General features: G+C 51.2%; 8 protein-coding genes across 8 annotated transcripts; 3 read left to right on the plus strand and 5 right to left on the minus strand.

Moving 5' to 3' along the window:
* Window positions 1-37: 37 nt before the first annotated feature.
* On the minus strand, window positions 38-1,374 carry EDD37DRAFT_645119 (calcium binding protein 39; the record flags this gene model as incomplete). Its single annotated transcript, XM_062817602.1, has 4 exons — window positions 38-541; window positions 605-1,083; window positions 1,143-1,203; window positions 1,267-1,374. 4 exons carry the CDS (start codon window positions 1,372-1,374, stop codon window positions 38-40), a joined length of 1,152 nt encoding a protein of 383 aa, XP_062675249.1.
* A 162-nt stretch (window positions 1,375-1,536) lies between these two features.
* EDD37DRAFT_48573 (TLC domain-containing protein) lies at window positions 1,537-3,226 on the minus strand. The gene is made up of 2 exons (XM_062813292.1): window positions 2,527-3,226; window positions 1,537-2,473 (listed from the first exon to the last, which is right to left on the minus strand). Exons 1-2 carry the CDS (start codon window positions 3,010-3,012, stop codon window positions 1,811-1,813), a joined length of 1,149 nt encoding a protein of 382 aa, XP_062675250.1. The 5' UTR covers window positions 3,013-3,226; the 3' UTR covers window positions 1,537-1,810.
* A 1-nt stretch (window position 3,227) lies between these two features.
* On the minus strand, window positions 3,228-9,923 carry EDD37DRAFT_48572 (uncharacterized protein). The gene is made up of 2 exons (XM_062813291.1): window positions 9,698-9,923; window positions 3,228-9,635 (listed from the first exon to the last, which is right to left on the minus strand). The coding sequence occupies exons 1-2, from the start codon at window positions 9,796-9,798 to the stop codon at window positions 3,413-3,415; spliced, it is 6,324 nt and encodes a 2,107-aa protein (XP_062675251.1). The 5' UTR covers window positions 9,799-9,923; the 3' UTR covers window positions 3,228-3,412.
* Window positions 9,924-10,433: 510 nt separating this feature from the next.
* EDD37DRAFT_48557 (60S ribosomal protein L27-A) lies at window positions 10,434-11,329 on the plus strand. Its single transcript, XM_062813290.1, has 3 exons — window positions 10,434-10,632; window positions 10,685-10,740; window positions 10,833-11,329. Exons 1-3 carry the CDS (start codon window positions 10,626-10,628, stop codon window positions 11,175-11,177), a joined length of 408 nt encoding a protein of 135 aa, XP_062675252.1. The 5' UTR covers window positions 10,434-10,625; the 3' UTR covers window positions 11,178-11,329.
* Window positions 11,330-11,480: 151 nt separating this feature from the next.
* Window positions 11,481-12,485, minus strand: EDD37DRAFT_645123 (uncharacterized protein; the record flags this gene model as incomplete). The annotated part of the gene is made up of 1 exon (XM_062817603.1): window positions 11,481-12,485. One exon carries the CDS (start codon window positions 12,483-12,485, stop codon window positions 11,481-11,483), a length of 1,005 nt encoding a protein of 334 aa, XP_062675253.1.
* Window positions 12,486-13,309: 824 nt separating this feature from the next.
* On the plus strand, window positions 13,310-17,393 carry EDD37DRAFT_48747 (ubiquitin-conjugating enzyme E2 Q). The gene has a single exon (XM_062813304.1). It carries the CDS (start codon window positions 13,564-13,566, stop codon window positions 17,083-17,085), a length of 3,522 nt encoding a protein of 1,173 aa, XP_062675254.1. The 5' UTR covers window positions 13,310-13,563; the 3' UTR covers window positions 17,086-17,393.
* Window positions 17,394-19,089: 1,696 nt separating this feature from the next.
* EDD37DRAFT_616768 (uncharacterized protein) lies at window positions 19,090-20,280 on the plus strand. Its single transcript, XM_062815685.1, has 2 exons — window positions 19,090-19,305; window positions 19,368-20,280. The coding sequence occupies exons 1-2, from the start codon at window positions 19,255-19,257 to the stop codon at window positions 19,866-19,868; spliced, it is 552 nt and encodes a 183-aa protein (XP_062675255.1). The 5' UTR covers window positions 19,090-19,254; the 3' UTR covers window positions 19,869-20,280.
* Window positions 20,281-20,726: 446 nt separating this feature from the next.
* On the minus strand, window positions 20,727-22,161 carry EDD37DRAFT_48730 (uncharacterized protein). The gene is made up of 3 exons (XM_062813303.1): window positions 22,145-22,161; window positions 21,696-22,078; window positions 20,727-21,639 (listed from the first exon to the last, which is right to left on the minus strand). The coding sequence occupies exons 2-3, from the start codon at window positions 21,954-21,956 to the stop codon at window positions 20,866-20,868; spliced, it is 1,035 nt and encodes a 344-aa protein (XP_062675256.1). The 5' UTR covers window positions 21,957-22,078; window positions 22,145-22,161; the 3' UTR covers window positions 20,727-20,865.
* Between the last annotated feature and the right edge of the window lie 5 nt (window positions 22,162-22,166).

Consider the following 22,166-nt stretch of genomic DNA (forward strand, 5'->3'; position numbering starts at 1 on the left):
AAAATGCATAGCCGATGGTTGAGCCTCGTCAAGCATACTACGCACCAACCCTCACGCCACCACTTTGGTCAGCACTCACACCTTGCTGCGAGTCCTCCTCCGGCAGATTCTCAATCTGTCTCACCAAGAAACTCTTTTCATCCAGAAACTGGTCATCGTCCGTCCGTCCCTCGAGAAACCCCGGCAAGAACTTCAACAAGCGTCCCCGGTTCTTGATGAGAATCCTCCGCACCTCATCACTCTTATTGGGGTTGGCGACAAACACCTTGAACACATGGAACGCTTCGTACTGGACCATCTTACGATCATCCTTCAACAGATTCATCGTCAACTTGAGATTGTCTCCGCTGGCAACGTACTGCGTCATGATCACATAATTGGCGCGGTCGAGCAGTAACTCGCCCAGCAGTTTGATAGACTGCCGTTTCGTCACGTATGATTGAGACAGTAGCAGCGTTGTGTTGTAGTGCGACTTGAAGAACAGGTCGTAGTTGGTCGCGAGGTATGTTGAGACTAGTTGTTTGTGTTTGGTGAGGATTTCCTAGATCGTCCGCGTCAACACCCATCCAAACCACATACTAACAAAGAAGGAAGGTGAACTCACTCTAAACGTGGTGAACGCATCCGCGCTGACCTCGAAACTGCCCTTATTGATCCACGAGAAGAAATTCCAGAACAAGCCCTGTCCCGTTTGTTTCTTTGTGACGTCCACATCCTGCAGGACGACTGCCCGCTCACCAGGTCTTGACTCATCATACAGTATCACCGCGGCGATAGTGTCGTACTGTAAAGCCTGTCGCAAGATCGTCCCACAGGGCATCGCGCTCGCAGCATGATCATACCCGCGACACAGTTCGACGATGATCTCCGGGCGTTGTAGGACAAGGTAGGATATGGCAGAGGGCTCGCTAGAAGTAGATGCGCCGACAGGTCTCCAGCGCAGGATATGCGAGAAAATAATCTGGGCGTCCTTGCGGGCTTCAAAAGGTAATAGGCTGATCGACCGGGCGATCTCGTAGAGTATGTCTTCTTGGATGATGCATGATACCAGCTGGTGAACTTGCTCTTGACTGCATTCGACTTCTGTAAGGACGTCAGAGTTTGTGTTCCCTCGCGCGACATGGATAGACAGTGGTTCTGACCTGGTGTGCCCTGCACAATCATCTTCATCTGCGACATGTGCTTTGCGACATCTTCCTCGACCTGTGTGTCCAAAAAGTCAGATATGCAGCCCTAAGAGCATCTGCTCCGTCTCCTCGTTCGTACCTTGGGCTTCAGACTCGGGTCTGACAATTTATACAGTAAATCTTTCAGTGATTTTGCGATCTCAGCGGGTTGCTTTTGTCGTCCTCTCCCACCAAACAAAAAGGCCATGTTGAACGACGCGGCAACGGCTGGAGGCTGTGGAAGATACTGATCTAAGCCTGCATATGGGCGGATGAGAAGACTTTGCACAACAAGAGAACAACGGCGGCGGCGCCTGAGGGTGTGAAACGTGAAGCCTATAGGTAGTTGATTCACTGCCAACGGACCCCCTGCAAAGTGAAGCCATAACCGCAGTCTCGGTGTTTGTTGACCAGGGCAACGTCTAGTGCTCACCAATCAAATTCACGCATTCATTCCACTTCTCATGACGATATAGTTGAAGTTGTTCAAAGGCGAAATGAACACAAGAACTATTGTGCAAGAAATATTACACGCTTGATAAAAGCTCATGTACCCAGACAACTCCTTGCTAAAACTGCCGGTACCAAATCCTGGCCCGTTCTAAGGGTTGTGTTTCTTCGGTTTCGTTCCCAGACCCAGCTCCTTACCGCCTCTTGACCTCAGTCGGTCCATCTGGTACTGCTGTGCTCTTGCCATACGCATCCACACTCTTCTCCAACGGAGGAGTCTTTGCTCCAGACAAACTGTCACGATCCAGCTCAGTGGCCATCTCCTCCACAATGCTGGGTTTCCTTTCCACTTCCCGAGGATAGTCGTCATGAGGTTGACCATCAAACCGCTTTCGTATAGTTTGAATCATTCTGCCAAACCAGTGGAAATTGAGCGAGTTCAGCACCAGATTACAGCCCAAATACACGGCCGCCATCCAATATGGTGTGGGGCCAGTATCAGGACCTGTGAACTTCATGACCTCGCTCTGCGCCCTGATGCAACTCGACTGTCCCAAGCAGAGCTGGCCATCTCTGGGAACAAAGATTGGATGATTAGGTGACTCGTGGATTTCGCGGATGAAATGGGTCGTATTTAGGTGCATTGTATGCCATACATCTTGATAGACACGCAACGACTGGTAAGTACCCCATAGCAATCGACAGCCAAAGAATGTCGCCAGCAGAATCATGCCGTTGTACCACTGCAATTTGGATCCTGTCATGTTGAGCTTGTCGCAAAACCAGTGAATATTGAGAAAGGGTGTAGACAGCTCGTAAAGGATAAAGACCGGTCCATAGTAGTTGCAAAACGGTCGCTATGTTCAATGTCAGCCTAGCCGGTAATGGATACATCGCTGGAAGCACTTACAAAGCCCAACGAGAAGACTGCTAGGGCAGTCGTAGCATGAGCGAGTATACCAGGACCGAATACCGAGTAGTTGCGCGCGCTGACAACGAGATCCCACACAAAATATCCCGCCGCCAATGCCTGGATCAGGCCACAAGCACCGGTATATCCATATACTCGTTCGATTGGACTGCTCTGCATGTCGTACCGCTCCTCATCTGTGAACATGACCCATAGCGCCAGGGTATTGATCAGACAGGACTGCAACATAGAGACCACGTGCACGTCCCAATTGATGCGAGTTCGGCGCGACAGTTTCGGGTATACGTCAGGGAAGAGCATGGTCGAAAGAACAGGCGATATGATTGATTGTGTCGTTTGATACAGGACAAAGGCGAAGAGGAGTTCGTGGACGTGGTAGGGGAGGGTAGGCAGGTAGAGGGCGTCGCAGTAAGGCTTGACCAAGTTCACGAGCCATGGCGGCGGCGGCGGCAAAGGATCGATCATTTTCCAGGAGCCGGCGACAATGAGGTTCTCGAGAAGGTTATCACTGTGAGGTGCGTCGTGGTAGAAGCCTGAATCGAAACATGGTCGTGTGAGCAGCTCCAGACAGAGCGAAGAAGGTCTTTCTGGGAGGAAGGAATGACGCAGTGACGCAACATGTCGCAAACATTGGGCACTTTGTTGGGGGTTGCGATTCTAGGCCTTCCCTCGGCTCGCTTAGGGGTATGCGAGAGCAATGCTAGAGTACAAGATTCGCATAATGACACGTCGTTACCCTATTCACTGTTGAAGAATACCTTGGTTGAGAATCATCACTCTCCTTGACTCGCTCAAAACGCTCATTCCTAATCACACCCAGCGTATCCAATACCGAAATCAACTCCAAACACCAAACCCTACTCAATCAAAGGTGCATATCTTGCGCCGTCATCTGAAAGTACTCCTGTGCTTCTCCCAAACCCTGTTCTGTTCCCGCCGTCAATGGCTCCGTCCCAAGACCACTGTCACTGCCATGATGGTACTTGAGGTTCTCTCCAGTAATGATAGGAGGAGCTTGCAAATCAGACATGGGAGTCTCCAATCCATCAAAGGTAGTCAGAGCCATTGTGTTGTCCTGCCCAGCATTGACAGGGTCGGCCTCGGTTGGCCCATCATGCAGCACCATACCTGTCTCTGTATCTTCTCCAGTCCCCTGCTCCTCGTCTTCTTCAGCAATACTGTCGGCTTGACCATCGATCATGCCAGCAATGCTGCTTGCACAGCTCGCTGACCGCCGGCTGTGGGAACTCAGAGAGCTTCCTGTGCCATAGGTCATACTGTCCGTGTACATGACACTGGTTCCCATGCTGGTTCTTCTCTCTGTACTTGCGTCACTTCCAGATTCATCACCGCTGTCGTCATCCACGGTCAGGTTTTCCTTGTCTGTCACCTCCGAAGAGACAACGTTCCAGCTGGCGGTTCGTCCATTCAGATAGCTGCTTGGGTTACTCTTAACCGACTGGCTTCTCTTCAAGCTGACTAGACCGGTCGACTTTGGCACGGGAGCAAGCATCAATGCCATATCGGGCGTGTTGCGCCCGCGGTTGCCAGTGACATGACTTGTACTCAGAATCCGCCGATCTACCGCAGACGTTCTAGGTGTCGTGGAGACTCTGACGTTGGAAGCCAGCGGCGCCCTCTTCTTCAGAGCCATGCCGACAGCGCTCCCAATAGCTGAAGTTCCACCCCTGATGGAAGTCTTTGCTGTTGCTGTACTGGCTTGGCTAGGCACGCGCTTGAGATTCATCGACGCATCTCGTTCCGAGGGGGAAATCTTGGTTTTGGTCACCGGTCTTGAAGGTCTGACTGACCGTGCTTGGTTGACCAGTCCTTCTAGTACGCGACGCTCGAGGACTTCTGCTCTTGCATTCATGTCACGCATCTCTTCCTGGCGTAGTTGCAGTGCGGTCTCCAGCTTGGCCACTTCTCGTGTAAGTCGCTTTGTCTGGCCGCTAAGCTCTTCCTGTTCCCGCTTCAAGTTCGCCATAGACTCGACAAGAGCATTCTTCTCCTGGCTAAGTCCAACAATGTCGGCTTCGACCTTCTCCTTTTGAGCTGTTCGCTTTTCCAATGCAATGGCGGCCTCGGTGGCTTCCGCAACCTTGGATTCATGATGTTCTCCCATCAGTCTTGCTTGGGTCGTAACCATGCTCGCAATCTCGGCTGCTGTTGCCATGACTTGAGCGTGAACTTCGTCGAGTTTCGACAACCCCGCCAAGGAGTCACGAGTGTCTTTGTGATGGTTCTCAATGCCAGCAAATACCTCGTTCGCCAAAGACGTGTGCGAAAGAAGATTGTCCAGTTTGTCGTGGACCTCACTGTCATCATACTTTTCATAGACTGGGACCTCTCTTGGCGTGATCGGTTCCGCTGGTGCGGTAGGGACTGCAGGCAATGCTGGTAGCAACGGCGGAATCGCGGCTGGAATCGAGTCGACGCCGGATTTGATCTCCTCTGTCGCTCGAGCGAAGCTTTCTGTTTGTTGCTGTGAATGCTCGTAGTGTTGACTGACTACACCCATCACTTCGCGGATCGCGGCCAGCACAGCTGGTTGGTGTTCTCCAATCGTGCCTTCCAGTCTCATCGTAGCAGCCAGGGTCTTCGCGATCTCCTCTCGAGTTACACCATGCTCGAATGCGTTCGCGCTGTGTAGACTCTCCAGCTTCGCATTGGAGTCTTCAATGGACGTGAAAACCGTCTTGGAATCCTCTGATATGCGCTCGCTAGTTTCTGTGACTGTCGATCCAAGCACATCCATGAGCGACTTCAGATCGTCCACCACAGCTTTGGTTCCGGTCGTTGCATCCAAGTGCGCACTGTCACGCTCTTCCAAAGCGCCCAGCTTGGCTTTGTTCACATTTTGGGCATCGTCGTACTTCGTCATGAGCTCATTGAACCTGTCTTCGATGGCGCTCTTAATCTCAGCTCCGGTGTCATCATGTTTCGAGAATAGTGTAGCGTCACGCTCCTCCATTTCCCCTTTGCTGGCCGAATGATGTTCCATGTGACGGTCAAATTCCGTCTTAATCAGTACTGCCAACTCTTCGAGGTTGGATGCGGTAGCATATTTGCTCATATCATCGTGATGCATTCCGAGAACTTTGTTCAATTCCACAATACCCTCCGCACTTCCTTCCACCTTGCTGATGAGCTCGTCGCGTAGATCACCGATAATATTCTTGACATCGTCGATTTTCGTGGCCAAACCACCATGCTCGATCTTTCTGGCTTCGAATGCTTGAGCGGTAAGTCCGTTGTCTGCTTCGAACTGTTCGCGGAATGATTTGAGGTCATTTCTAACATCTTCGAGGTCCGTCTTGGTGGAAAGCCCTTCGACATCTGGAAGTTTGATGGCCTCGATTTGACTCTTAATATCCATACACAATGTCTCCACAAGCTGGAGCTCGTCCTTGTTGATCGACTCATCTTGTGGGCCGATTGCGTCCAACTTGGATTTGAAGTCTTCAACATTACTTTGAACATCCTTCAGCATAAGCTCGATGATTGTAAAGTCTTCCTTGTTTGTCTGTTCACCAGCACGTGCTGTGCACTCTTCAACGGCAGTCTTGAGGTCACTCAGGTTGAATTCTATAGCATCCAGCTGGCTGGACCTGGCGAGGGGTTCAGAATCATCAGACAGAAACTCATCCAGCTTCGCTTTGACGTTCCTTAGCAACGTCTCGATGGCGTCGGTGTCCTCCTTAGAAGCCACATTCTCGGGCATGACAACCTCAGGTAGAGGTGCAGCTCGGACGTGCTTGACCGCGTTGTTGACCTCGTTGATTGCCGTGTATATACCATCCATGTCGTCCTTGTGGATACGGGTTTCTTCGTTGCCTGATCGACTGACTGTGTCCTGGGCTTGCTGTATAGCTTCACAGATCTCGTTCATGTCGTCTTTGTGAATGTGGACCTCGGTAGGTATTTCAGGTGCAGCCATGCCGTCCAGAGCCTCCACCTTAATTCTCAGCTGCGTGATCATCACTTTTAACCCCTCGAGTTCAGACGAAATGTGGTTTTGATCATGGATGACCAGCTCCTGACCCCTGGCGGTCCCAGACTCGGAGCTTTCCGTCTGTTTCTCAGCAAGGCGGGAGATGTCTGCACGTACATCTTCAATGCCCACCTTCAAAGCATTCAGAACTTCCTCACTTGCGCCGACATCAACCGGACGGTCTTTCAACTTCAGGATGTCCGATCGGATTCCATCGACACCGTCCTGGAATGCATCAAGCAGCTCACTTGTGTTGGAAAGAATGCTCTCGCTACCGTCCGTTCTAGGGGCGGATCGCGATGCCTCAAGTCCTTCACGGATGACATCAAGCACTTCATCCCTATCCAAGGACGAACCGCTCTTCATGAGCGTTCCAGCTAGTGTGGTTCGCATATGCTCCAGCTCTTCTTTCACCAGACGAGCGATGTCTTCACTGTTGCTGCTATGTGCCGACTGCCGGTCGTCGGAAAGATCTCGAATTGCATCCAAAATTTCGTCCTTTTCCAACGTAGACTCGTTTTTAGCCATGCCCTTGCTGAGTGTCTCTCGCAGGTGCTCGAACTCCTTCTCCATCGCATCAAGCAGGTCTGGCGTGTTTGGAGCTCCATTGGCTCGGTTAGCAAAGCCTTTGTCGACGTCTGCTTGCATTGCGGCAAAGCCAGTTTTGACTGTGTCGATGATTTCGTCCTTTCCAGTAACATCTGCTGCGCGATCCACATAGCTTTCAATGTCGGCTCTGAGATCTTCCAACCCATCTTTCAGGGCATCAAGAACCTGCTCAGTGTCTTTTCCGCTTGCAGCCGAATACTGCTGGAATTCGGTCCTCATGCTTCCCAGAAATTCGTGCATAGCCTCGACAACCCTCTCTCCCATCCCTCCAAGTGGATTCTGCTCCCCTTCAAGGCAGGCTCTGATAGCATCAAAGAGGTCTTCGCGGTTGAACTCGACCTCTTTTGCGACGGGCAGCTCCTGGCGAGAGAGGGCATCCTTGACCACATCAGCGACGAGATCCCTAGACGCGTTCTCTTGTTGAGCCATTGAGTCTCTGATAGCATCGACAACATCGTCCCTGCTTAATCCAGCATTGGCGGCTTGCACTGGAGGCACGTTTGGCCAGTCGAATGCATCCAAGGACTGACGTACAGCTGTAAAGACATCTTCCTGAGAAATTCCGGCAGGCGCTGCGATGACTGGCGGCTTGTAATCCTCGAGTCCCTTCCCGACGGCCTCAAGCACATCCTCGTAGCTGATTGCGGTATTCTTGACCTGGGTTTGTTGTGGCTGGTAAGATTTCAGACCCTCTTTGAGGGTTTCAAGTATCTCGTCCCGCTCGAGACCAAAATGCTCAAGAGCAATCTCGGGTTTGCAGTCCTCCCATGCTTCTCGAACAGCGGCCAAAATGTCTTCTCTCTCCGCTGCCACGTCTCTGATCGGCGGCTCACGAGATTGTGGAAGATCAGCCAAGGCACCACGCACGGCAAGGACGATCTCTTGAATATTGTTTGCTGGACGAGCCAACTCCATGGAACGACTGCCGCTTTCCTCGACGACTCGCTGCACGTGGTCTTTGAGATCGACAAGGCCTTGCTGGACAACCTTCACGACTTCATTTCGTAAGGCCATTTGCAACTCAGCATCGTTTGGTCGATTGGGATTTGCTGTCTGTTCCAACTTTCTCCCAATTTCACGACCCATGCCGAGCACCTCGCCTCGCAGTTCACGGACAAGAACTTTTACCTCATTTGTAAGACCACCACCCTGGGCCAGAGACTGTTTCACGTTTTTCAAAGTCTTGACAACTTCTTCTGTGACCGGATCAGAACCTGACAAAGACGTTCTTCCGTCAACACCGGATTTGGGTTTGGCCATGGAGTTGTTGTCTTCCAGAGAATGATCGAGGTTCGTTCGCTTGCCGCCGTCATTGCCAGTTGATCGCACCAGTGCGCGCGATCCAGACTCTTCTTTCATGTCCTTCATGAACATCAGAATGTCCTCAAGCTTGGACATCATGGTGGGGTCGATGGCTGTCTGCGCTGGGAGGACTGACTGGCGCACATGTGCCTGAGACTTTACAGCCTCAAGCGTAGTCATAATCTTGTCTTGTCCTTCACGGGTGGCCATCTCCCTAAGGACCTTCTCCAGAAGGGCAATACTGGCTGCACCGTCAACACAGGCTAGCGACGGAGACGCTGTGAGTTCACGCTCGAGTGCCGCAGAGAAACTGGTCGGACTTCCAATGCGCGGAAGCCCGAAGCTTTTTCGAGGTGTCGCGTTGTGCGCTTTGTCGTCCAAATACAGGCCTCCTAGGTTGGGAGCGGAGCGACTGGTCTCGGGACCAGAAAGCAGTCGAGTATCAAGACTGCTAAGCTTGGTCTCAAGCCCTGCAACAAGATCCCGCAGGTTCTTGCGGATATCTTCATCTCTGGACGATGCAGCCTGCTTGAGACTCATCAAGTCGCTATAGTTGTCTTTGCTTCTCTTGTTCAGGCTCGACATCTCCTGCTGTACACTAGTGACGATACTCGTGAGACCCAGTATCTGCGACGAAAGAGAGTCGAGTGCGATGACAGGCTGCACTGGAGGGGAGGCGCCATTTGTGATGTCGCCGAGCGGCGCTGTATCCTGCCTACTCCTCATACTTTGCAAGGCAAGCATATTTTGTGTTGGAGGTGTGTTCTCGACTTCTCTTCCTCGTCTTCCGTCCGGTGTGGGTGTGTCTGATCTATGCCGTGCTGAAGTTCGCTCGGTAGATCTGCTGCTCCGCAAGTCCTCAAAGTCCACGAATTTCGCAGTCCTTAGACCTTTGTCTGGCGATCGTCTTTCCAGTGAATCGCTCAGCCTGCCCACGCTCGGGCTTTGCAGATTTTGCATGCGTCTGTTTTGCGCTCTCATGATGCTTCGGTCGGGTGAACTGGGTGGAGGTAGAGGGTTGGTTGTGTACGAGCTCGGTGCATTCTCTCGAGCTCTGGCAGTGATCAGAGCAGCCGCCTCGTCGATGCGCTTAGATGTGTTAGACCTAGTGATTGGGCTTCCAGGTCCTCCAGGGTTCAGTGGAAGTGGTGGTGGTGCTCTGTCGGGATCTGAACTATCCCACCTGTGATGTTGTCAGTGCATGTTGACTCGGTTGTACGCTGCAACCAGGCTAATGGGTCTTACATGGGCACGGAGCTCCTGCCAGACTCTGAAAAGGAGTGTTGGTGCTTGACCACTCGAGACTCAGCACGGTCCCTTGAATCGTCTCTTGAGTAAGTTGACATGGTCAATGCCTTGTGGGGAAATTCTGCTGCGAGGAATGCTGTCAATTGAAATCACAATTATCAGCGCACATAATGGTTTCTGTCTTCTGTTCCCAGCGCAGAACACACACAGGGCTAAAACTGAAACAACGAATTGATGCGAATATCACAACTACTTGGGTGCTGGTGAACTAAACATTGGGGCGTGAAACATGCCGAATTGGGCATGTAAACAACACCCCGACCCCAACAAGGTATTTTGGGCGCCCGACCAGCAGCCAATGATGACTGATTCGCTGGTGCTGACTAAGTGCTTGTAACACGAAACGCACAAGAAAGATAATAAAAGTGCGGAGTACGCAATGGGAGGCTATGGTCTTGCTTACTGGCGGTCGCCTTGGTATCAAGTCCTGACTATCATTGATGTTCATCGAAGGGACCGTCAGTTCGTTGAGGTGCATGCCATTCGTGCCCGCCTCCATTGTACAAAGATAAGCTTGTGGCGGTATGTAGATTCGAGGTCGAATTACTCATAGGGAGTCTCACATTACAAGGCAATCGAGCTGCGTTGAGTTCCAGCATCTTGGGTGCAAGGAGGTCGCCGAAGTCGCCTTTGCTGTTCGTTGGTTGAGGAGACCGCCAGTGATGAAAGAGTTCAGAAAAAGCAGCCATCGGGGCAGTCAGAAAAGTCGAGTCACGTGAGATGCAAAACTTCAGTGACGGGAAGGTGGGCCGAAAAGTTCTGCCAAGCCACCGACCACTGCGCCCACAAACCTCCAAGTCGACCTCTTCGGAGAAAGCAATCTTCAAATCGAACCGACACTCGACGCCGCCAAATTGACCTCAAGATGAAGTGTAGGTTATCTCGCAACTGCTGCGCACAACTGGATTGACTGACATATTACAGTCCTTAAGGTCGGCCGTGTGGCCATCATCACCCGAGGCCGATATGCCGGAAGAAAGGTACGAAAAGATCGATGACCGGACTCTACAATTCCCTTGGAGGAGTCAATGGTCGACAGATATGCGAACAGCTTCATTGACTGGTATTCTAGGTCGTCATCATTCAACCAATCGACCAAGGCACGAAGACTCACCCATTCTCCTACGCCCTTGTCGCAGGTATCGAGCGTTATCCCTCAAAAGTCACCCGCCGAATGGGCAAGAAGCGAGTCGAGAAGCGATCCAAGGTCAAGCCTTTCATCAAGATGATCAACTACAACCACATCATGCCTACCCGATACACTCTCGAATTGGAGACATTGAAGAACGTCATCTCAAACGACACCTTCAAGGAGGTTTCTCAACGAGAAGACGCAAAGAAGACCGTCAAGAAGGCGCTGGAGGAGAGATACCTGAGCGGAAAGAACAGATGGTTCTTCACACCCTTGAGATTTTGAGCGCGCACCAAAGGGGGAGCTGGTTCGGTTGGCATTTTACGGCGACACAATGGCATGAAGAATTGTAGTTTCGTCTAGGGACGACAGCATATGGTCGACCCCATGTATCGGAAATGAAAAAAGGTCAAGAAAGACATCCTACTGCAAAACAGATTCTGGCAAAAAGCAGCCATAGAGGTCCGTGGCCAGCACGCAGGGAAAGTGACCGGCAGATCGTGGAAATGATGAGCGATGGTCGCTGCGAGACTGGCTTGCGTCGTGTCAATGGTCGAATCGATTACTTTGCATGCATGCTTCGCCGTTCTACTCGAGATACAGGTCATCTTTCAGACGCTGAAGATTTCTGAACAAGCCCGCTGCACCACCACCTTCGCTCGATCCCTTTGCACCCTTGCCTGTGCCTACTCCGTGTGGTAGCGCTCCCTCTGCTCTGGTATTTCGCGACGCATCCAGGATTTTCCTTCTATCGTCCACCAATCTCGCCAGTGTGTCAACAAACTTGACTCTTGCTCTTTCTTCATTCGTCCCCTTCCATAGAAGAACTAAGTCTTTGTACTCTTCCACTCTTCGAGCTGCAGCTTCCAGGCCTCTATAGCTACCTCCGTCCGCAACAAGAAGGTCGTTGATTTCTGCTCGTATGCCTCTCAATACTTCGCGGGCTTTGTCGTCCTCTGCAGTACTCTGCATGCCTAATTCGGGAGCCGATACAGAAATCAATGACGAGCCCCCTGAGACCTCAGATGGGGGTATAGGCCACTTCATCGCCTCGCCAAATGCGGACACGACTGCTTCTAATCGTTTTTTGACTTTGCCCAGCAAGCGTAACTGTGTCATGAAGTCCGGTTCATTCTTCAATGTTTGCGCTTCTGCTGTTGCTGCGACATCGGGGTCAGAAGAATCCACTGGTGCAGCATTGACCGCCTGCGTTTGAACGAAATGTCCAATGTCTTCCTTCAGTGAATCCGTCAGCAGTTCATGTAGCCCGTTGACATCACCACGCAAGACTTCCACCTCGTAAGCCAGCCGATTTCCACTGCGTATGATTTCGTCCGTCAGAGTACCGAGATCGGAAGACGCACGGATGTTGATGCCATTGAGCGAGGAGAGGAGAGCGATGGTATCGGTGGAAGTGCTCTGTATCTGCGCGGACCTCGTTGTCTTCTGGACATGTGCTTGGGACGACAAGTTGACGGTGGGAAGGACATCGTTCAGAAAGTCGACCGGGTCCAATGAAGGTTGCCCGAGTCTCGTGAGCAGCGGTCCAGTTGCGTCAGTCTGAGGTGCTTCGGTATCAATCCGAGCAGACATATCGAGAAAAGCTGCTGCGCTGTTCGGCGTGCAGAGGTAAAAGAAGTGTGAACAGGACGGAATAGTAGCTTGCGGCAGACATGTCGTCCACTCAGGGCAGTCTCTTGAACACGCTCCTCTCCATCTACTCTACCAAGTCCTCAAGCTGTGGATGTCCTACGTGTGATTTCTTGCAGGACTAAGACGATGCTGCTGAAGAACATGCGAAGACGGTGCCAAAGATGCAAAGGAGAGCCACTTGAAGTTCGGACTAATGATTGGCCACTCGGACCCTTGGTGGGGATCAAATAGCAGGAATGTAGAAGTTTCTCTCCCTCTTCTCTAACAGCTTGACTTCCTCTGATATCGTAGAGGTCTTTTATTGCTGACCACTGCTTCTGTATTGAGTGCGCAGTCCCGTGCAATTGTTTGTCTAGCACAACCGAGTTCTTTGTCCACTGAATCTGGTATGCTGCTTAGAGCGAGACAGCATGTCGGCGATCCCTTGCTCTTCAACACGTCGGACCGGGCGGCGAGCCTGTCTCCAGAAACAGGGGGCACACCGTCTGACGGGGAGTACATCAACGACATAAGTTCATGGTCCAGCAAGTTCGCGACAGCGTGTACCTTGACTTCAAGCTATTAAGACTATACGATAGAGCTGACGACCTTCCCACTGTCAAGACTTGATGCTATAGCGTTGTGTGCGGAGGACTTCGCAATGACGAGAATAAATGGTATAGATTCAAGCCTGACGAGCAACAATGGTCAGACAGTGCCACTTTGTCTGGAGACAGGCTTGCTGTGCAGATACTGCCTCACGAGGTCCTCAACCAGGCAGTGAACTCAACTTCACTTCTAAGGTTCGTCTTTTCGTGCCAACTACGCCCTTGTTCTTAAGTCCTCACTGTCCTCTTCATTTCATTTTGTCATTCTTGTGCAAAAAGTCTATCGTTGATACCCCAAACCCCCTCCTGCCACACAACCAACAAGGCTTTCGAGCCTCCCTTTCATGATCCTGCATTTGTAAAGAAAGCTTCGATTTGCCGCGACCTCCTCCTACCTAACTGACCCTGTTTCAACTCCTGCGGTAGTCGTCATGGGCCGGAGACGATTCCTTGCCGACTTGGCCGACGCCAGCAGCAGCAAGACACCGAACATCGAGGGCGTCCACACTCCGGACGAAGGAGTCGTCAGTTGTATGTACACTTGCAATGAAAACCGCGTGTGGCGCTACGTGAACATAAACTTCTGCGCCACGAACCTTGACGAATACCCTGATGGTAACTCATTCATGCTTTATACCGACGACGAACACATCGATCCTTCCATTCCCCAGACATTAGAGGCCGTCGGTGCAGATGCTCATGGCAAATCACTCTCCGAAGTCCTCTCCGAGGTCTCCCAACGACTTTCAGCAACGCTCTCAGATGATGGAGAAAATAACACTGATACTGTACTGGAAGATGGTGATGAGGACGATTTCGACTTCGAGTATGATTCAGATGGGGGAGACTTTGGACTGGCCGACCTACAACCTATCACCAATGTTGCACGCGAGAACGGCTCTTCACGTGCTACAACACAGTGCACCAACCCACCGAGCCTCCAGAAGATACGAGCTGATCTCCGAGCACTGAAAGACGCCGGGTTTCGTGTTGGGATCTTTGGCAATCTCGCCACAACCGGTGCGCTTTGTGTCTCCGTTCGAGTCGTGAAGCTCGGACTCTCTGATGAAGCGATGCAAGCATGGAGCTTACGGCGGCAACATTACCTGATCCTTTTGATAAGATACTCAGGGGCCTACATGGATGCCAGCAGACTTTGCTCGGAAGTGAACAGCCTGAACGGCAAGATGGAAATGCGTGTCGGGCTCTGTCAACACTACAAACCTTCTTCTCGGGATGTGTTGAGCACGTTCGAGAAGAAGGGTGAGGCGGTCAGTACCGAAGCAGAGGCTTCCACTTTCGAGCCGCTCTTCATCGGCCAGCCTCTCAATCAATTTCTGGCAGAGCGCCTACTCTACATCATTAAAGCACGGCACTCGCACGGCCTTAGCTGGCTAGGGGCTGAGAAGTTCGTCGAAGCAAGACAATTGTTGACATCAAACAGTAATTTTGACGACCTTGTGGACTATCAATGTGACGATAACGCCAACACCACAAACCTGCCCGGATTCGTCATGGCGGATCACATGGGCCAGATCTCGCTAGAGAAAGCCTCACTGCCACTGATCGCTATGCAGGCTGTCCTCAGACACTTTGTACGATGCACGGAATTCTGCCTGGTGTGTCACTCCCATGTCGACAACTCTTTCGAAGCATTGAAGCCGTACGTCTGCACCAAGCCATTGTGCTTGTATCAGTATATGACATTGGGGTTTGGTCCTAGTCTGGAATGGGATGTTTGTTCTCAACCGTATGTCGTGGATCTTCTGATCAGCTTCTGCCATGTTGCTGGTAATAGTGGCCGCCTGAAGGATTATCCCGTCGGGTTGAATCTAATGACTCCAGTACTTCCACACTACAGCGTCCCATTTCCAGATCCAACGGTTTATTACCTTCACAATGCCAACAAGGGGTCAACCTCGACTCCCATGAGCGCAGAGAAGACATTCAGTTGTATGTGGCATGCGAATGAACGACAACTTCGCAAATGCCAGAACGAGGATTGGTCCTTGGCCAAGCTTAGAGTTGGCGACTGGCTCGTTACCGTTGCTCACAAGAACCAAACTGCAGCACATCATCGAATCAAGAACATCTCGATGGATGTGGTCGAACTTGGTGAGCCGGTGTTCGTTGTTTTCAACGAGAACAACCAAACATCTGGACAGAGCCAGTCAACCACCCAAGACATTGCACCTCCTCTGGATGGAAGCGTCAAAGCTGACTGCTTTCTCTATGACAAGAATTTCGACGTTCTGCCCGTGGTACAGAAGCAACGCGCACTTGTTGCATTGTTAGATACCTTGCCGAGTGTTGAGGAAATGTGCGAGTATTTGGAACGTCAAGGAAGGGGTCGTGCTGGAAGCCTCAAGCTGTGGAAAGACAGAATTTCCGATCCAGCGCTCAACTTGCTTCGCTGGATCATTGCTTCGAACCGATCTTGCATCGTGCAGGTCGGTGAAGTGGTTGGCGACCAGGATGGAAAGGCTCTCACAGCAACCGAAGATCGTGTCGAGGGCATGGATGGCTACATGCAATTTCGCTTCGCGCAAGGTGCACCGGACAAGGAAAAGAGATTCAACGATTGTGTAAAGACTGAGGCTGTAACAACGGGCACCCAGTATCCTACGCTTTTCGCATGGCATGGCAGCCAACTTTGGAACTGGCACTCGATCATCCGACAAGGGCTTCGGTTCGATGAAATTGTCCACGGTCGAGCGTACGGGAATGGCGTCTACATGTCTCGGCACGCGGCTACAAGCTTGGGCTACTCCAACAATAATCTTGTAAGCGACTGGAAACCATCAATGCTTCAGATTGGGAGAGCCTTCTCACTCAACGAAGTGGTCAACCATCCGGCGAGGTTCGTCTCAAGGTCGCCCCATTACGTGGTTTCGGACCTTGACTGGATTCAGACTCGGTACCTCTTCGTGAAAGTCAACAAAGCTTTCACATTCAAAGAGGGCAAATGCACAGAGATGTACAAGCAAGATCCTCTGCATGTGGCCAGTAACGAATTGAATAGAGCCATCATCATTCCGATGACGGCCATTTCCAAGTCACGCAGACCTTGTAACACAATTGACAAGGCGGCGACCGAGGCCGGAAAGCGTACCAAGACCCTTGCCGATACCGATCAGGCGACTGCCGAGCACCGTGAAGACGATGCCAACAGTGTGATGTCGGACGCCACTGATGTGGCCTACCTGGACGGTAACTCGGAAGTAAATCGTGGAGGAAGTGGTCATACTAACCCAGGTGAGGACGATATGGGAATGACTCTGATTCACGGCAGGAAGCGGCCAGTGGACGCGGTCGCGGAGACCGATTTTGTTGCTGGAACGCTCGATGTGAGTAGCATCAAATTTCTCAATGCTCCGCAAAATGCGACACCCACTGCTACTAAAGCACTCATGCGCCTGCTTCAAGAGGCCATATCGGTGCAGGAAAATACTGCGCCAGCAATCTTGGGATGGTACATCAATCGCGATATGATCAACAACATTTATCAGTGGATCGTGGAGTTACACAGCTTCGCAGCCGAACTGCCTCTGACCGCAGACATGAAGGCTGCCGGCGTCAAGTCGATCGTGCTTGAGATGCGGTTTTCCACCGTTTTCCCCTTCAGCCCGCCGTTCATCCGAGTCGTCAAACCGAGGTTCCTTCCATTTGCTCAGGGCGGAGGCGGGAATGTCACCGAAGGCGGAGCAATGTGCATGGAAGTATTAACCAACGACGGATGGACAGCGGCGCAAAATGTTGAAAGTCTTCTGCTCCAGGTACGCATGGCTATCTGTGACGAAGAACGTCCAGCTAGGCTCGCACCTCCCCGAGCACCGGGACTGCGTCAGCAAAACACTTATGGGATTGGCGAGGCGCGGTCGGCATACATCCGAGCCTGTCAAAATCACGGTTGGACCGTACCGGCAGGATTCGACAAGATTCAACAAGAGTAAGGTGTTGAATCCCAGCAAATGTGGGGAAGAACAGAACAACAAGAATTGATGGGGAGGAGAGCATACAACATTATTGCACCTCATAGTGATACCACATAAATTAGTGGGGATGCAGGGATACTGCTCTGTGTGGTCTGACAAGCATGGCGTCTGGGGGTGCTACCACAGTAGAGTTATGGAGTTGGGGAGTCATTCAGGAACCGCATTCTAAATCAAAGCTTGTAGCCGATCACAAAGAGCATGTTTATTTTAGACCGATACAGGACCTAGGTACAAGGGTATTCAGATCAACTGAGACATGAAGACTGACTTTCGGTAGCCACGAGGTTCTTCCCGCCAGATGAAGGTAGAAAAATTGTCTTTCATCAAAGACGATTGACATGTGCAATGGCTAATAGCCGTTGAGGGTGGTCGACTTTTATATTCTTTCACATGTTTGCCACATATTTAGTACGAGTATCAATCGATCGCTTCAAGCCAACGGGAGCTCCTCAACACATCCAACGTCTCCATCCACTGGCATATCACGGCCTAAGGTATATGTGGCGCCTTCCCTGTCACTACTGTGATCCGACATCAGAGTCTCCCTCTAGAAGCACGGCTGGAAGCGTCCCGTCCGACAAGTGCATGATGATGCAGCTTTGCCAATTTTCCCGTCCTGCCTGTTCAGTCGAGCATCGCTGGCCTCGTCATGGAGGGCGTACGCAGATCTTGAGGAAAGCAAGGTCCTGGACGAAGACTCGAGGCTGGACTGGTCTATACGCGGCTTATGTATGAAGCTATGGTGGTAGGCCATCTTCACATGCTGCGTTCACAGGCTTTGTATCGTGCGCTCATACCATGACGGTGCTCCCAGCCGAGGAGGATACGACCAGGCATATGAGACGTTTCCCAGGCTGATTTTGAAGCAAGATTCGTATAGGTGTCGGCCATGCAGTCATTCCACATGTCAGCCTCCGCACCTGCTATACAGGCAATGCCTGACAAAGGCGGGAGGTTCCTGGGGTGCGTCACGGATCTTGATCACTCCGACCTCAATACTGTCACTCTCTGCATAGTTGACGGACAGGCTAGGGCCCCCAGCCACTAGAAGGGTGGACAAACGAGACCTGCAACATCATTCATCTGTTCACGGGCGATACATGCGCCGTGGTGTAACAGAGGTGTTTTGGCTCTGTACATGACGTTTCTGATATGTGGTGCTACCCATACAGTACCCTCCTTATCCGCTTCAACGCCACCGCCAACGGGTTTCGCGGCAGTGGGACAGGAACCAAAGCTCGGATATATCATTTATGGAGGTGGTGGTGGTGTGAACCTTAATAGCAATGACGGTGATCCTATGGGCCGTCATTGATGGCATTGCCTTGAATATGGCTCTTTGCCCTACTTAGTGTGCTCGCGGGAGAAGGAGACGAGGCTTCTTCGGTAGTACACCCCAGTCAAGGCCTATGAGGTAGATACGGAAATGCAGACCGTGCCACACCTCACAGTGGTCAGGACGGTTGCTGGCAGTGGCTGAGATGAATAGGACCAGCAGAAAGAGCAGAGAAACAGGGATCTGAGCTGCTGTGAGTGCTTTCACATGTCAGAACGCATCATTACCGCTCATCGCCCCCATGTCATAGCTAATCGCTAGCTATTCACTGACTTTCCTACTCTCAACAGGAAATCAAGGTCTATCCATGTCTACCTATATGTCCTTTTTCCATCGTAGAAAGGCATTTATTTTATTTCCTCTGACATCTCTATTGATAAATCCATCTACCACTGTTTCCATATATCCAAAGCACTACAATTTCAACCATTCCTCGACGAAAGCAGCCTATTCTCTACCGTTCGATCAGCATTAGGTAAGTTCAGGCTTGTGTCTGACCCCCATTTTCACATGCAAGAATCCAGTTTTAATTATTTTCGCTCCCTGCGCGGCGCATGTGCAAATCAAATCATTCACGGTGACTGAACGATGATGATGATGCTGAATGATGCCCTTGCGCCTTCCTGCCTCAACAAAAACACCTCCCTTCACAGAACAACGCCTCCTAAATTCTTTCTTCTCATACTCATACCCATACCTGACTCAAACTTGTGTCTCGTTCTTTCCTCACACGAAAACATACTCACCACAACACCTTCTAGTTTCAACCAAGCACGATTTAACCAAACATAATGGGTGACGCTACTGTTAACGGTGACATGCCTTCATCCGCCGTCCTTTCGGTGAGTAACAACAGCCATTTCATGAGCAATGAGCTTGTTTGTACACTGACCACGTTGAATAGCATCTCCAATCCTACCCCGTCGTCTCCGACACCATCAAGACCGTCCAGGGCAACCCATATGGCGCCAAATCCATCGACCTGACCAACGCCGGCTACGCCAAGTTCGTCAAGCCTACCCTCCCTTACTTCGAGACTCCTGCCTCGTACGCGAAGCCCTACGTCGCCAAGGCCGACGAGCTCGGCGACAAATTCCTGTCCAAGTTCGACGAGCAGGTCCCCATCGTCAAGTCCGAGACCAAGGACATTCAAAACACTGTCTTCAGCTACATCCAATACCCCTTCGTCAAGGCCAATGACACCAAGGACTGGGCTTTCAAGACCTACGATGACGAGTACAAGAAGTGCGGTGGCGACGGTGTCGTTGCCGGCGGCAAGGCTATGGTCACCACTTCGCTCGTCTTGACCTCCGACGTGCTCAAGTGGGTCAGCAGTTTCCTCCAGCAAAAGAAGGAGGAGGCCAAGGGAATGGCTAAAGATGCCCAGCAGAAGGCAAGCAACTAAGTTACTTGGATTGGTACAAATACAAAATGGTCCAGCTACAGTAACTTGACGAATGATACCCACAGGGACCAATCATGGTGGACAGGGCGATTGGAGCCCGGACTGGCTTGACTGTTTATGATCTGGAATGGTTATTGTCCCTACGATTCAAAAGTCTCGATGAAGTCAGGGCGGGCGCTGGTGGCAGCAGGGGGCGGTGCCATGTATTGGTCATTGAGAACCAAATGAGCGAGGACGACTGTCTTCGGACGATGCAACACTACTCATTGAGGATCGCATTCTTGGTGCTTTCCTGATATTTTCCTCTCAAGGACCTTTTATCTTCTTGTCGGGAGCGGAGCGTAGATACACTTAGTGTTCAGAATTGGGAATGAATCGAATTGCTAGTTAGCATTGAATCTGTTTCTATCAATTTTCTCACTTCCATCTTCTGCTGATTATCGCTGTGAGAGCGTCTGCGTAGTTCATGTAAGACGATAATCGCTTCAGGGGATATTATCACCATGTGCCCACCATACTACATCTATGTATGATGAGGCTGTAAGAATTTTGTAGCATGATGTCACTTTTTGATAGGCAATATGGGCCATATCCACGTCTCACTACCAGGTGTCGATCAAGAGTAAGAGACAGAAACCTACTGGGAATTCTTAGGGTTCTCGCAATTGACATACCTTGATAGTTGTTGATCTTTCTGACTTGCATGGACGGCCCAAACATTCCATGGATATACACCTGGGGAAGGGCTCAAGTATGACCCACGGTAGTCCTAGTAATGACCTGCGTCGATTCCAGACCAAGTTGATGGATCGCGAGATATACTGTGCAGTATATATTGTATGTTTCTTCGGATCTCGTGACAGTAGCTGCAGCAGATGTCTTCCTTGGACACTTCCCACGATGAATATGCTAAGAGTCTCTCTGTTGTGTCGGTAGAGAGGTCAGGCAATCAGGATGCTTGTCGTCACTCATATCGCGCATGTTCCGAGGCGCTGGCTTAGACGAAGGTGGGGGTGAGCGAGATATTGGTCGCTAGTCTACTCGGTTGTCGTGGCCCTCGATGCTTGATACGAAGGCAGGCGCCGAGCTTTTCATTCGGATTTCGTCGTTCACTATGGCAAGCCGTTGCCCTGCATATGAATTTCCTGTGGTTTAAGTCGCAGTGGCTCGTGGTTTTGGGATGTAGTAGCAAAGCGGAATGACGGTGGGACTTTCTTTGCGGACAGCTTCGGTACAGGCTGGTACGATATCGTGGGAGAGGGTAGACACCATCGGAAACACTGCTAGGAGAGGTTGGTGGCAGGTTGCTCGATGAGCATGTGGCACTAAGGTGTCGGCGAAAGGGTCGCACCCAGCTTGCGGGTCGGTTGATCGCAGGAGGGGACGTCTCTGCGCAACATGTTAAACCATGAAAAGATGCTGATAGCTCGGTCTTCTCTGAAAACTGGTTAGGAACGCGGTGGGCCTGCGAGAAGGCTTCTCGCAATATCAGCAACGCATCATGAACAGTCCATATGGCAGAGCAGAGGCTTGGAATACTTTGAGAACAGTCGCTGCGCCGTTGGGTCCTGCAGAAACATGCTGAACTGTTGAGGTGATTGGCCTGTTCGTTGGTGATCAGAATGAAATCATGGCATCGTAGGCACGTTTCTCGCACAAAGTGATATCGATGAACACATCTTTGAGAACTGCTCTTTCTACCACACTGCAACAAGCGCAATCCCAGAGGCCTACCTAAGCAAGGCCGATAGCAGAGGTGCTGTCTTTGAGACTGGCTGCTTCTTAGAAAGAGTGCAAGATGGATCCCATGTTGTGGAGAGCACTCACGCGTTGCGTGGGTCTAGAACATGCATGGAGTCTGCTTACGTCCGACCGATTCCGGGGAGAAAGGAGGACGTGTCGATGGGTGACTTTTCGGTGCCCGCCGACCATGGCGACAACCACGCACTGTCGCTGCTTACCTTTTGTGCAGGTGTGGTGGTCGTGGAATCTAGAGGGAAAGATCCAACTTCCAGCCGCATTCGCGCTTCGCGAAAAACGTCGAGTCTGGAATGTGCAATCCATGTGGCTGCATATGAGGCAGAACATGGCGGACTCCGAGTTATCGAAAGATAAGGACAATGCATCTTTGAGGTTCTCGTGGATGGTTCTCGAGAGTCGAATGGTACCGATTTCAATGGTTGTTTCAGGGTTATGGTTCTAGCATGGGTCTGTGCCTCTAGAAGGTTTGTTACTGGTGCTTGCCTCAAGTGCTTCGATTTGGAAAGTCGCTGTACCGCTCAGATAGGGTTGGCCTCA

This window comes from Exophiala viscosa (assembly GCF_022695815.1).
Source record: "Exophiala viscosa unplaced genomic scaffold EDD37scaffold_1, whole genome shotgun sequence".
NCBI classification, from domain to species: domain Eukaryota; kingdom Fungi; phylum Ascomycota; class Eurotiomycetes; order Chaetothyriales; family Herpotrichiellaceae; genus Exophiala; species Exophiala viscosa.

Excerpts from the sequence above, each read along its gene's own strand:
- EDD37DRAFT_48730 (XM_062813303.1), bottom strand. The coding sequence starts at position 21,956 with ATGTTCTGCCTCATATGCAGCCACATGGATTGCACATTCCAGACTCGA. Across the intron at positions 21,640-21,695 it reads GTTCTAGACCCACGCAACGC|TCTCAAAGACAGCACCTCTG; the intron begins GTGAGTGCTCTC and ends AGAAGCAGCCAG.
- EDD37DRAFT_48557 (XM_062813290.1), top strand. Across the intron at positions 10,741-10,832 it reads GCCGATATGCCGGAAGAAAG|GTCGTCATCATTCAACCAAT; the intron begins GTACGAAAAGAT and ends CTGGTATTCTAG.
- EDD37DRAFT_48573 (XM_062813292.1), bottom strand. The coding sequence starts at position 3,012 with ATGATCGATCCTTTGCCGCCGCCGCCGCCATGGCTCGTGAACTTGGTC. Across the intron at positions 2,474-2,526 it reads CAGTCTTCTCGTTGGGCTTT|CGACCGTTTTGCAACTACTA; the intron begins GTAAGTGCTTCC and ends CATTGAACATAG.
- EDD37DRAFT_616768 (XM_062815685.1), top strand. The coding sequence starts at position 19,255 with ATGGGTGACGCTACTGTTAACGGTGACATGCCTTCATCCGCCGTCCTT. Across the intron at positions 19,306-19,367 it reads CTTCATCCGCCGTCCTTTCG|CATCTCCAATCCTACCCCGT; the intron begins GTGAGTAACAAC and ends CACGTTGAATAG.
- EDD37DRAFT_48572 (XM_062813291.1), bottom strand. The coding sequence starts at position 9,798 with ATGTCAACTTACTCAAGAGACGATTCAAGGGACCGTGCTGAGTCTCGA. Across the intron at positions 9,636-9,697 it reads GGCAGGAGCTCCGTGCCCAT|GTGGGATAGTTCAGATCCCG; the intron begins GTAAGACCCATT and ends ACAACATCACAG.
- EDD37DRAFT_48747 (XM_062813304.1), top strand. The coding sequence starts at position 13,564 with ATGGGCCGGAGACGATTCCTTGCCGACTTGGCCGACGCCAGCAGCAGC.